Consider the following 13,224-nt stretch of genomic DNA (forward strand, 5'->3'; position numbering starts at 1 on the left):
CCCCTACTCCCTACCTTAGGAGGAAACTCACCGACTGGTTGACAGTGGAAAATATGATACTAAGGATGATTTCACAGTGGTTTTGCAGCCATTTTTGGAGCACGTGCCTATGCCAAAGACCTCGGTAAAAAAAAAAAAAAATCCAGATGATTTTCTTATCTTTTGCCTCTAGCAAGCCTGGCCACATGATTTGCCTGACTCTCAATCTTCCTTTTTCTGTGACTAGGAGGGGTTGCCTGACAGCTCTTTCTTTGCCCCAGACTGTTTCCATTTTCACAGCAAGACCCATGCACGTGCAGCCAGGGCTCTCTGGAACAACATGGTAAGATGGAACATCTCTCCTCTAATGAGAAAAGTCCTTTTGCCTACCTTGGAAGTTGGTCATCTGTGGCCTAAAAGCCACAGAGATAAGTGCAAGCAATAAATACAGGGAATGATCCATTTTTTTTCTACCCCGTTGACCCTCTCTACCCCACCTCCAATTCATAGTCCAGACCTTTTGCCCCAATTAGTTCTATATTTAGTTAGGTTCAAATAAATCCACTGCATTGGTACAGGATGGAAAAGTGGCTAGATTACAGTTGGTATGAAAAAGATCTCAGGGTTTAAGTCAAGGGGATACCAGGACCGGTTCTAATTGACCTGTGAGATCCCATTGTTAAATTTTTCAGTGGAAGTATTTATAGCTCAGAAATCACCCCGAGTTATTGGTGGGTTTTTTTAATTGTCTAGAGTTAAGACACTGATAGGGAAGATGCTAATAATATATAATAAATTTTAAAGCATATCATGCACACATTTCTCCTACCCCACTCCTGCCACAAGAACTGGTTGTTTAACATTTACCAGCACACTCCTGGTTTTAGTAGACTACAAGATCTATGAGACAACAATGATATGGCAGCCAAAAAAAGCTAATGCAATCTTAGGCTGCATCAATAAAAGGCTAGTAGATTACAGCATGAGCAAGGTGACCATCCTGTCTTACTCGGCTCTTGTCAGACAGATCACATCTCTGGCATGATGCTCAGTTCTGGGAAGGACATTGACAAACTGCTGTCCATTCAAAGGACGGTGGCCAGGATGGTGAGCAGGCTGTAGATGATAGTTTACAAGGGTCTTTTGCAAATCAAAATGTAAACTCTGTTGAAATGTAAGCTTCTGGAGGGCAGACATTGTTTTGCTCTTGTCTTTGTATCCTAAGAATGTAACACAGTACTTGGCAGAGAGCAGATACTCAATACATCTTTGTTAATTTTTTTTTAATCTTTATTTTATGGGATAGGTCTGGGGGTGGGGAGAAATGGAGGAGTAAATGTTGGCAAAAGAAAATCTATTTAAATATACTTGTTGACTAACTGTCATAGACCAGGCACTTAATAAATGCTTGTTGATTGATTGATCAGTTGAAGAAACTGTGAGGATTTAACCTGGAAAAAATAGATATAGGAAACAAAATATGAGAGATGCTTTCAAGTATTTGAAGGAAGGTCATGCCAGAGAGAGAGAAACTTATCCTTCTTGGTCCCAGAAGACACAGCTGGAAAATGAGAAATAGGAGATTTCAACTTTATAGAAGAATGTTCCTACCATTTGAGAGTTCAAAAGGTAACAACTTTGCACTCCCCAGAGGTCTTCAAGCAGAGGCTGAATGAGCCTTTGGTGATGTTGCAGAGGACATTTGTATTGTTGTATAGGTCAAACTAGATCATCTCTAAGGTCTGTTCTTGCCATCTCTAAGCACTTGTGATTCTGGGATTTCTATTTCTTTTACTCTTCTCCCAACTATTTCTTTATTTAGCTGCAACCAGTTGGAGAGAAGAATAATGAAGAACGGTTTGAAAACATGATTGATCTAATTTGCCCTAGTCAGGTAATGTGCTTTTATGGAACTTCGTCTTTCTTGATTCTCCATACCTAGCCTTTAGTTGGTACCATAACTGTCGCCACCACCTCAGGTCCCATAACACTCCTCAGATAACTTCCAAGGCCCCAATTTGAAGGCTCTGTGAAACTCTGGTTTAGTTGATCTCTAGCACAATTGCTAGTCAGCTAGCTCCCTCACCACTGGAGCGGATAGTGGAGGAGATCTTGGCAAGTTTTCAAAGGAAATTTCTAGACCCTATCCAACTGTTATGTACATGGACATCTGGGGGTGATCTCAAGTCAGCCACTGACTTGAGCCCTGGTGGGAATGAGGACTGAGCACACATTGCAAGTTATTAGGTAAGGGCAACTTTCTTCAATAGGTCAGGGGTCATGAGCTCACTGATCATTCTCAAGATGGAATCAGGTCTTGCTGACTGGAGAGAGGATTGTGGTGTTGGGAGCAGGTCCAAGTGTGGATCCCCATCTTTTGGGCTGGGAATTTTGAAGCACCAGTAGAAACTGACTGTATTGTTGAAGTTGGCCTTCTCCTCAACCATGGCATCTTCTGAAGCCACAAACTGAATGGTTGTTTGTAATTCCTGCAATGCCTTCCAAAGTCTTTTGTTGTCTCTAGCCCCTTACCTGCTCCCAACACCACTCTGAGAAACATTGTTCTGTCGTTATTAAAATAACATTAGGGGGCAGCTAGGTGGCGCAGTGGATAGAGCACCAGCCCTGGATTCAGGAGGACCTGAGTTCAAATCTGACCTCAGACACTTAACACTTACTAGCTGTGTGACCCTGGGCAAGTCACTTAACCCCAATTGCCTCACAAAACAAACAAAAAAAAATTGGGCATAATCTTAAATAACCAGTGTGTTTCATGTGGGTACTGGGAAGAGATACTGGTATGGTCCAGGAAGATAGAAGCTATCTATTGCCTAATGAATGAATAAGTGTCAAATTCCTCAGGTTGGTATTCAAAGCCCTATAAAACTTGGCACCCTGTACATTTCCAGCTTTTCCCTCAAACAGCTACCATCAATTCACTCCATGTTCTCACCAAACTGGCCTATTTGCCTTCCCTCATTCATGTCCTATGCCTTTTTCTTAATGCTATCCCCAAAGTTTGAAATGTCCTCTCTTGAATTTCTAACCATCCTTCAAAGTCCAACACAGATGCCTCATCCTTAAATAATCCTTCCATGTTTCCTCCCAGTGAGGTTCCTCAGACCCTTAAAGTAATGACCTTTCTCCTTCAGACCCTCCCTGACACTTTGCTGGTACCTCTCTCATGCATTGATCATATTTTGTATCCTAATTATCTCCATATGTGTGCGCAGATCTAGGAATGGTATGTGTAATGCCCACCAGACTAGAAGGTATATGAAAGCAGAGGGCCATCTAATTTATGAGGACTATTTAGAATCTGTCAGTGACAGAGGGACATAGAAATGGTGATAGCAACAGCAACAGTAGTAAAAGTCATAGTACTTGCTGCAGTACTAGCACTAGTAAGGCTCCTGATAGGAATATGACTAGTAGTACTAGCAATAGTAGTAGTCACAGCAGCAGTAGAAAGTAATACAGTAGAAGTTGTGCTAGCAATAGTAGAAAGAGCAGGGATTGTAGCCCTGGACAAAAATGATAATAGCAGTAGAAGTAATAGTAGCTAGAGCAGTAATAGTTGTAGTAGCAGAAGCAACAATAATAGCGGTAAATAGTAATAGAAGGGGGCAGCTAGGTGGTGCAATGGATAAAGCACCGGCCCTGGATTCAGAAGGACCTGAGTTCAAATCCGGCTTCAAACACTTGACACTTACTAGCTATGTCACCCTGGGCAAATGACTTAACCCTCTTTGCCCCCCCCAAGGACAACCCCCCCCAAAAAATAGTAATAGGAACAATAACTGTAGTAGCAATAGCAGAAACAATAGTAATAGTAGAAGTAATAAGAGTAGCAATAGTAGAAGTGATAATAGTAGCACCAGGCAGTAATTATGGCAACAGCAGTAATAGTAGCAACACAGAAGTGACAACAGTAGCAAGAACAGTAATAGAGATGGCAGAGGTGCTACTGAAAGTCACAAGAGCAGTAAGAGTAGCAATGTATGTAGTGAAGAATGATTCTAAAGCTAAGCTCTTATGATCTTCAAGTGCTATGTAAAAGTCAGTTTTTATTAGGGAGGAAGTTCAAGTCAGAAAGTCTCAGAGGTAAGCCTCCTTAGACTGTTCTATTTGTAGCAATCAGATGCTAAACATGCTCTTTTTACAGAATCAGCCCTATCTCCGAACCTACAAGAACAGCAATTATACCTATCCAACAGCAACAGCAACAACCACAGCAGCAGCAGCAACAACAGCAACAGCAACAGCAACAGCAACAGCAACAGCAACAGCAACAGCAACAGCAACAGCAACAGCAACAGCAACGACCACAACAGCAACAACAACCACAGCAGCTGCTGCAACAGCAACAACCATCAGTCCCAATCTGGTATTGCTCTTTGGTTTTAACTTGGTTTTAAAAGCAAGTATAGGGGGTGGCTAGGTGGCGCAGTGGATAAAGCACTGGCCCTGTATTCAGGAGGACCTGAGTTCAAATCTGGCCTTAGACACTTGACACTAGCTGTGAGACCCTGGGCCTGTCACTTAACCCTCAGTGCCCCCCACACAAGTACAGTAGTGATTACTTTCAGGACATCTGTCTGAACGGTTTGTGAATGGTTTGTACTAGAAACAGTAGAGTGTCATCTACTTACCTAAGCCAACTAGCTGCTCCCCTTGATCTCAGGGAAACTGAGTTTGAATCTAGGATTTGACATTTATTACCCATGTGACCATGGACAAGCCATTTAACTTGTCTGCGCCCCAGTTTCTTTATCTGTAAAATGGCCACCTTGACCTTGAAGATCCCTTCCAGTTCTCAATCTGTGATCCTATGATCATCCAGATGGACTAGGGGAGACTTGAAACATGAGCCAAACAGGGAAGGATTTATCAACCCTTCTTCCCCGTACAACCAGTCAAATCATACTTTTATCAACACCAGAAAACCAAATAATATTTCCCTTTTCAAAGGTAGGTTGGAAGTGTGTGTTGTGTTGGAGTGTGCTGGTGATGAGTCCTGATCCCTGCTTGTGCCCTATGTCATTCAGCTCCATTTTGTTCCCTTTAGGTTTATGGCAGCCAGCTTCAGTGTGAAGACAGAGCCCCGTCTACCTCCCTCCCCACCTCAGGTAAGCACCTTGGGACAAACAGGGGCTTGAATGCTTGCTTCTTCAGTATTCTTGGAGCAATTGTGCATCAATTACTGTTTAATTAAATTTTTAAATCTGGATTAAGAGAAGGTACTCATTGGTCTGAATGCCAGACACTGTGCTCAAGGCTTTACAAATGTTATCTCATTTTATTATCAGAGTCAGCATGCAGTAGGCACAGATGTGGTGTGGTAATCATTCTAGAGATGGCGCCTAATACTACCTAGTGGAATTCCCTCTCTGAAATGGCAGTTGATATTCAGAGAGTAACAGCTTTGCTTACTGTGCAGGAGTGTGGAGAGAGAAAGGATATGTCTTGAAGTGGGGAGTGGAGGGGAGCAGGGTCTGTATAGTTCCTGGATCCCTTCAAAAGAGAGTGATGTGGAAAACAAAATTATGGAATTTTAGAGCTAAAGGTGGGGGAGGGGGCTAGAGGTAATCCAGTTCAACCGCCTTGATTTTTTTCTTTTTTTAAGAATTATTGTATTGATCTTTTCTTTTCTTTTCTTTTCTATATTCACTCCTATTCACCTCTTCTACCCCAGTTAATAGCAACAAATAAGAAAAGTCAAACACAAACCCCCCATATACATTGGTCATAACTGAAAATACATGTTCCAATACACACAACTAGTCCACCACAGAATTCTGAAATCATAATTGGCCACTGTGACAATCAGAGTTCTGAAGTGTTTCAATGTTGTCATTTGATTCCTGAATTTTACAGAAGAGGAAACTGAGGCCCAGGGATGGGAAGTTACTTGACTGAGGTAACACAAGTTAAGTGGAAGAACCTAGGTAGCCTAAACACAACACTAAATGATTGTTTTCCCCATCATCTCTTGTTTGCTTCTCAGGAAGCATGAATGATATTGGATGGCTGAAATCCAGAAATTACTTTCAAGTATTCCACTAACCCTTTGAGTTTATGAGAGAGTGGCTAGTGTCCACCTGAGCAGTGCATCTTTTTTTTTTTTTTTATGGGGCAATGGGGTTAAGTGACTTGCCCAGGGTCACACAGCCAGTAAGTGTCAAGTGTCTGAGGCCGGATTTGAACTCAGGAACTCCTGAATCCAGGGCCGGTGCTTTATCCACTGCGCCACCTAGCCGCCCCCCTGAGCAGTGCATCTTTAAAATTGAGTTCCAATTGAACACACACGCGCGTGCACACACACACACACACACACACACACACACACACACACACACACACACACACACACCACAACCCTTGACCCCATAAGACAGTCGAAGGTTGAGCCCTATCCATCAAAAGTAGCTGTTTTAAGCTTTTGGTTTTGACCACCCTGTTTCCTCAAGATTCCCCCAGACATTCTTCTTCTCTGCCTTTTTTCTTTCTTTCTTTCTTTCTTTCTTTCTTTCTTTCTTTCTTTCTTTCTTTCTTTCTTTCTTTCTTTCTTTCTTTCTTTCTTTCTTTCTTTCTTTCTTTCTTTCTTTCTTTCTTTCTTTCTTTCTTCAGGGCAATGAGGGTTAAGTGACTTGCCCAAGGTCACACAGCTAGTAAGTGTCAAGTGTCTGAGGTTAGATTTGAACTCAGGTACTCCTGAATCCAGGGCCAGTGCTTTATCCACTGTGCCATTTAGCTGCCCCTCTGCCTTCTTTCTTTCAATGGCTACTACTTATCCACCTACATTATCCCTAAAAAGCCCCTATTGTTTCTTCCGATTTTCCATTTCCCCTGCTTCATCTCATCATCATCCTTTTACTCTTTAATCAAAGGAATTATGGGTCTGGACCCCCAGGATCCAGGACTGGGGCTCATAGTTCAGGGTCCTTGTTCAAAGAGAAAGCCTTGACCATGCATCATGCATACTAATTCACTGTGAGAAAGTTGGGATTTAAACTCACAATCTTGGCATTCTTTTTGGTCAGCCCCCTGAGGCATTCCTAAATATTCCTAAAGTTTCCTGGTCTGTAATTTCCACTGAGTAATGAACTCTGTGCTACACAATTGTGCTAACAACAAGCATTTGTGTATGTAGAAAAGAGACATAATGCTTGGTTGGTACAGTGTTGGACTTAGAATCAGGAAGTTCAAATCCTACCTGAGTTATGTATTCATTGTGTGACCCTGAGTAAGTCACTTAACTTCTGTGTGCCTATGACTTATCAAGGCCAAAGGGACTGCTAAGTTTCCTCTATCTCAGATCTATTTCCTGACACTGACAAAATCACAACTCCTTCACATGTGCAGGGCACTGTGCTAAGCTTTGGGGGAGAGTCTAAGTTTGGATAGGACATGATCCTTGCTCTCATGGAGCTAATCGCCTAATAGATAGAGATATTAGGCATGAACACAAAGGATAAAAATAATGCACAATATGTTATGATAACGCATCTGAGGGATATAGAACAAAGTTTCATGTAAGATTTTAAGGGGTGAGTCTTGAAAGGCATTATCATTTGAGCTGGACTTTAAAGAATGGGTAGAAATTCAACAATAAAATAAACTGAGGCATTGAGGATGGGGGTGGGGAGTTGCCATGTGCTAAGGATCTGAGTGGTCCAGTCTAATCAATAATGAAACACCAACAGATATGTCCTTTCCCAGTAGTAGGCAGTAAAAAGAATAAATTTCTCTCTCCACTTTGATTCATCACTAGATTTAGGAAGGACCTCAGAAGTCATATAGTCGGGGCAGCTAGGTGGCACAGTAGGTAGAGCACTGGCTCTGGATTCAGGAAGACCTGAGTTCAAATCTGGCCTCAGACACTTAACACTTACTAGCTGTGTGACCCTGGGCAAGTCATTTAACCCCAATTGCCTCACCAAAACAAACAAACAAAAAATAACCAAAACAAAAAAAAAACCCCAAAAATCATATAGTCCAACCCACTTGTTTTATAGATGAAGAAACTGAGACCCAGAGAGTTTAAGTGATTTGCCCAAGGACACACATATATTAAGTGACAGAGCTTGGATCCAAATTCAAATTCAATAACTGGGGGTGGGTGGTGGGGGTGGCAGAGATTGAAGGGATGGGGATAGGGTCTAGGTCTGTGATTTCATCAGTCTGGTGAATTCCCATTTTGGAAATGTCCTCCATTTATAGAGATCTGGAATTTATAGTTTTAGAGAATTACTTTAGCATGCTAAGAAAGTAAGTAATATAGTCATGGTCATATAACTAGTACGTGTCAGAAGCAGGATGTGATCTCAGGTCTTCCTGACTCCAATTTTTTTTTTTTTTTTGGTGAGGCAATTGGGGTTAAGTGACTTTGCCAGGGTCACACAGCTAACTGACTCCAAGTCTTAAGACTCTTCATCCATATCGAAACCGAGTTCTAAGTGGAATTTTAAAGGGCTTGTCTTAATGGTCAAGCCAGGTTTCCCACCTGGACCCAAAGTTAGGGATAAATTTGGCTTTCCTCACATGTATTCAGGCCATGTTTTAATGCTACTTATTCCTGAGAATTGCCATCTACATCTTTGATTCAGTAGCATTCCCTCCTCCTATCCACATACCCTACCTATACCCTTTGCATTCCTTGCCTTCCTCCATGTCCTTGCTTGCCTACTCCCTCCAGGACAGCCCCAATCCATGGACTGTCAGTGCTTTCTATCTCCTTTAAGCAAGGAAGGGCTAAATTCTGTCTTGTATTTCCTTTCAAAAAACTCATGTTTGTCCACTTGTCTTTCCAGTACATGCTCTGAAACCAGCAGACATTCAAGTCGTTGCAGCTGTGGGTGATTCTCTGACTGTAAGGAAATTTGTCCCAACATCAAGCTTTTGGGTAATAGGGTGGGATGGATGGGAATGCCTCATATGAGCTTAAGGTAGCATTCTCCCATCTGCTAGCCCCTTTGATTTGCCACCAAGAAGGAATAAGGTGGTGACTGCTTTATACATAGTGAAGCTCCCATTATCTGAGAAAAGGCCAATTTGTGACATAGAGAGGTTAAATGGTTAGCAGCAGAGATAAGACTAACCCCCAGGTTCTTCAAGTGCTAATTTGGTGTCTATGTGCTATACCAAACTGAACCCAATAAATAACATCATTGGTACCCAATAACTAACACCACCATAAAATCTCCATTTATGAGATGCTTTTAGATTTGCAAAGCACTTCACATAAATAATTTCATTTGAGCCTCAACAAAAAATTCATGCTTGTTGCTATTTTTATCACTATTCTACAGATAAGGAAACTGAGGCACTGAGCAATGAAGTGATCTGGCCATGGGTCACACAATAAATATCCAAGGCCATATTTGGACCTGGGTGCTCCTGACTCCAAGTCTAGCACCCTTCACACTATGCTATGGGCTGAGACCTACATTTTCACTGGCTCACTGATTTTTTCTTCCATTTTTGACATGTTTTTTAAGGCTGGAAATGGAATTGGCTCAAAACCAGATGATCTTCCTGATGTCAGCACTCAATATCGGGGATTATCATATAGGTAATTCAAACTTTGGATTTTACTAGACCTGGGGAATCTCCTCCCCACCACATACCAACAGATGGGAATTGGGAAGGGTGTAAGCCTGGTGGAGGGAGACAAAGGTAGGCACCAAAGGAAAGTGATTGGACTGGGGACTCTTTTTCAAGGAAAAAAGAAAAAAAATTACCATGGTTCCTTGACTAATCAGGGAATCCAAACTGGAAATTGTGTTTAATGATACCTTTTATTTTTAGATCACAGTCTTTTCCTGAATGCCCTGCCCTGCAGCCTTGAACCTTCCCTTATAATGAAGAGGAAAAAAAAGCTCAGCAACAACCCATAATAGGGCCCTTTCTGACCAGTGGGTGGGCCATAATACCCCTTCAGAATCTCTGGCAAGATCTTGTTGATAACCATAAGTCATTTATTCATTTATTTTTATCATGCAGAAAAGCTAGAGTTCTCTCCTCACTCCTAGGTCAGCAAAGCCAACAGTAAACTCTTCAAGACTTTATATTCTCATGCAAATGCCTTCTCATCTAGCATTTGTCAATTATAAATATTTATTCCTATGTCAATTATAAATAGGCATTCAAATATATACAAAGAAACTATTTATACACATATACACACCTAAGCCCATGTGTAGGCTTTACATTGTATTCAGAGGACCAGAGTATTCAGAGCTGGAAAGGAACTTAAAAGATCCTCTAGTTCCATTCTTTCCACTTGGTAGCATAGTCATTTGATTGCTAGTCATAGAGTCAAGAGGGTCATGAGTTCAATACTACCTCAGATATTTGCTAGTTGTCTAGCCCTGGTTAAGTCAATTAATCTCTATATATCTTAGTTTTCTCAACACTTAAATGGGGTATGATGCTATTATTTATTATGAAGATAAAATAAGATAATACATGTAAAGGATTTTATAAAATCTTAAAGTGCTATATGAATGTTAGCTACTATTATTATTTTCCAAATAGGAAAACAGGCCCATGGCAGTCATATATAGAGTTAGTAACAAGGCCAAAATTTCAATACACAAGTCTTCTGACTCCAAATTCAGGGCTTTTTCCACTACCCTATCCATGAGCCAGACCAAGATAGGAAATACATGTTTTTAGGTTTCTTTCTCTCCAAAGAAACCCTATTTATTTTCACCAAGATGCCATCTAAGAATAGATATCGAGTATCTCTCCTCAACTAACAAGATAAACAGAACTAAGATGGCCAAGGGATTGTAAAGAGGTCATGAAAGGCTTGGCAGTACAAGGACCTACCTGTCTCTTCTCTGCCCTTTTCTTCCTTCCCATCTCAGTAACAAAATTAATTTGAAAGAAACACTTTTCCCTCCTAAATAAAAAAAGAACATTGGCAGTTGCTGTGATCATGCTTTTTGATTCAACCTGAGGAGGGTCACAAAGTGAGAGGGGGACAGGGGTAGTGTCCTGGAAGCATCTAGTTTACAGGCTTCAGAACTCTCTCAGGAATGAGCAAGGAGTCAGTCCGCTGAGAGCCATGGCTGCTGAAACCACTGGATTTGCTGGTTGTCCCCATCCTATAAAGTAGTTCTTAATAACAAGTTGCCATTAGAGACAAATATTTGGAACATTGAATGAATGTACAAACCACTCCAATTCTCAATTCGGAATTCAGGTTCTCTTTGGTTCCTCTCCTTGATGGTTGTAACTAAGGAGCATATCTTTGCCATCATAATAAAAAGAGAATGAGAAAACCAGCAACCCCAAACTAATAACAAGCCATGGAAGTCAGGACAATGATAACACCTTCACCCAGCCTTAATAAGGCAAGGATAAAACATCATGGTCCTGCAAATTAGAATGTTAAAACCCAAGTGAACGAGCCCCACAACAGGTGATAGAGAAGATAGAAATGGTGGGTCAATCAAGAAAAAGAAAGAAATCTGCCCATTTCTGCTGCAAGAAGACTGGTTTCCCAGGTTTCAGATATGACAAATCCAACCTTTTACAGAAAGTACTGTCCCTAAAAGAGTTAACTCTTTAACCAATACCCCATCTTTATCTAAGGGTGAACCGAAAGTTTGTGATGGGTAGAGTTGACGAATCCAGCTATGACTTCAGCTCCTAAAACCCATCATTGATCTGCCATTGACTCTTTCCAGTTCTGTAATAAGTGAACTGAAAATTGAGTTGTCAACCTACAGAGATATCATCCTGTCCTAAGAAAAAGGTGCAGAAAAGATGGCTACACTCAGTCAGAGGTTGACACTTAGTGAAACAGGCACCCAGATTGGGTAAAAGTCACTTTGAGAAAAAATCAGGAGCTTTTGCTTTGAAATGATAGGGAAGCAGATCATCCCCCATGACTTCTCATGTATAACTTATTTTGAATTGCTCGAGTTCTTGTGGGTGGGGATGGGAATGGAGGGAGGAAGAGAAGTTGGAACACAAAGTTTTAAAAAATTGATGTTAAAATTTGTTTTTACATATATTTTGGAAAATAAAATTCTATTCAAAGAAATGATAGGGAAGCCACAATTTGAAAAGAGTAACCTACTCACTCTAGGTATCAGGAAGCCAAGAGTTACCTGATCTTACATTGAGGGAGTACATTGATAGTGAAAGAAGAGATGTCACCAGAATTCATTAGGTGGTTATTATTGTGACCTTCAGAATGCAATTTGGCTGTGAATATACCTGCTGGGCTCCTTGCTTTGGAGAGAGCTTCAAAATAACTAGTGGTCTGTCTTCAAGGGGTTAAACTATTTGGGAGTGGTTGGATGTCTTTATGACCTGCTTTTGCCTTCAGTAGAAGTAAGTTGGTTGGTTTGGGGTTGCTTAAATGCATCAAAATAAAAATCACCATTTTGAAATTCCTTTCTCTGTCTCATTAATTCAGAATCTGAGCTTATGTCACTGAACTTTCAATTATCTGAATCATCTTTTTTTCTGTCTCCCTGCTTTTACATTTTACACAGTTTGTGTACAAAAGTTAAAGTGTTCCAAATAACCATATTTATTTGCACAATTTTTTAAATGAAACTTCACTGTCAGTAGGGCAGAGTTGAGACTATTCCAAGCATTCTGGTACTGGTCTGCCAGACCTCTTGTCTTAGCATGGGGAAAAATTTTCCCACAAGGAATTGTGTCGGAAACTTCTTGAGCATAAGGGTGTCAATGTGGGCATAATGGTGTATTTATAGAAGTAGGAAGAGTTGTAATGGAAGGATGCAGAAGTATGTGTAGGATGAAATGAAGAAGGTAAAGTGTATTTTTGTATGTATTTAAATCCAAGGTTTCCTTTTTACTCAAGTTTCAATTCAGAGCCTACATATCTTTGATTCAAAGAAGACATGGGTAGCTAATATAAGTTTCCTGTCCTGTATCTTCTAGTGTTTGGAGATTCCTCAGAACCTCAAATAAATGTCCAAATACTATAAGCCAAGATTGGCACTAGCGTCCAGGGCTTGGCTCATGTGCAACTTCCTATGGAAAACCTTTCTTGATCTCTGGTTATTAGTCTCTCTCTCTCTCTCTCTCTCTCTCTCTCTCTCTCTCTCTCTCTCTCTCTCTCTCTCTCTATCTCCTCCCCTCTCTCCCTCTCTCACTTCCCTTCCTCTTCCCCCTCTCCCTATCTCTGTCTGTGTCTGTGTCTGTCTCTCCCCTCATATAATCATGTATGTACTTTTCTGTTTCCACATTGTATTA

General features: G+C 41.0%; 1 protein-coding gene across 1 annotated transcript in view; it reads left to right on the forward strand.

Annotated features, from left to right (window-relative positions):
• Nucleotides 1-13,224, forward strand: part of PLB1 (phospholipase B1) — a 180,606-nt gene that overhangs the window by 82,174 nt on the left and 85,208 nt on the right. Inside the window, exons 25-31 of the mRNA XM_043980996.1 lie at nt 20-124; nt 227-322; nt 1,802-1,873; nt 4,145-4,222; nt 5,048-5,108; nt 8,793-8,851; nt 9,480-9,553. Of these exons, the coding sequence (XP_043836931.1) occupies nt 20-124; nt 227-322; nt 1,802-1,873; nt 4,145-4,222; nt 5,048-5,108; nt 8,793-8,851; nt 9,480-9,553 (545 nt within the window). The remainder of the gene's footprint in view (nt 1-19; nt 125-226; nt 323-1,801; nt 1,874-4,144; nt 4,223-5,047; nt 5,109-8,792; nt 8,852-9,479; nt 9,554-13,224) is intronic.

Source organism: Dromiciops gliroides, chromosome 2 (assembly GCF_019393635.1).
Source record: "Dromiciops gliroides isolate mDroGli1 chromosome 2, mDroGli1.pri, whole genome shotgun sequence".
NCBI classification, from domain to species: domain Eukaryota; kingdom Metazoa; phylum Chordata; class Mammalia; order Microbiotheria; family Microbiotheriidae; genus Dromiciops; species Dromiciops gliroides.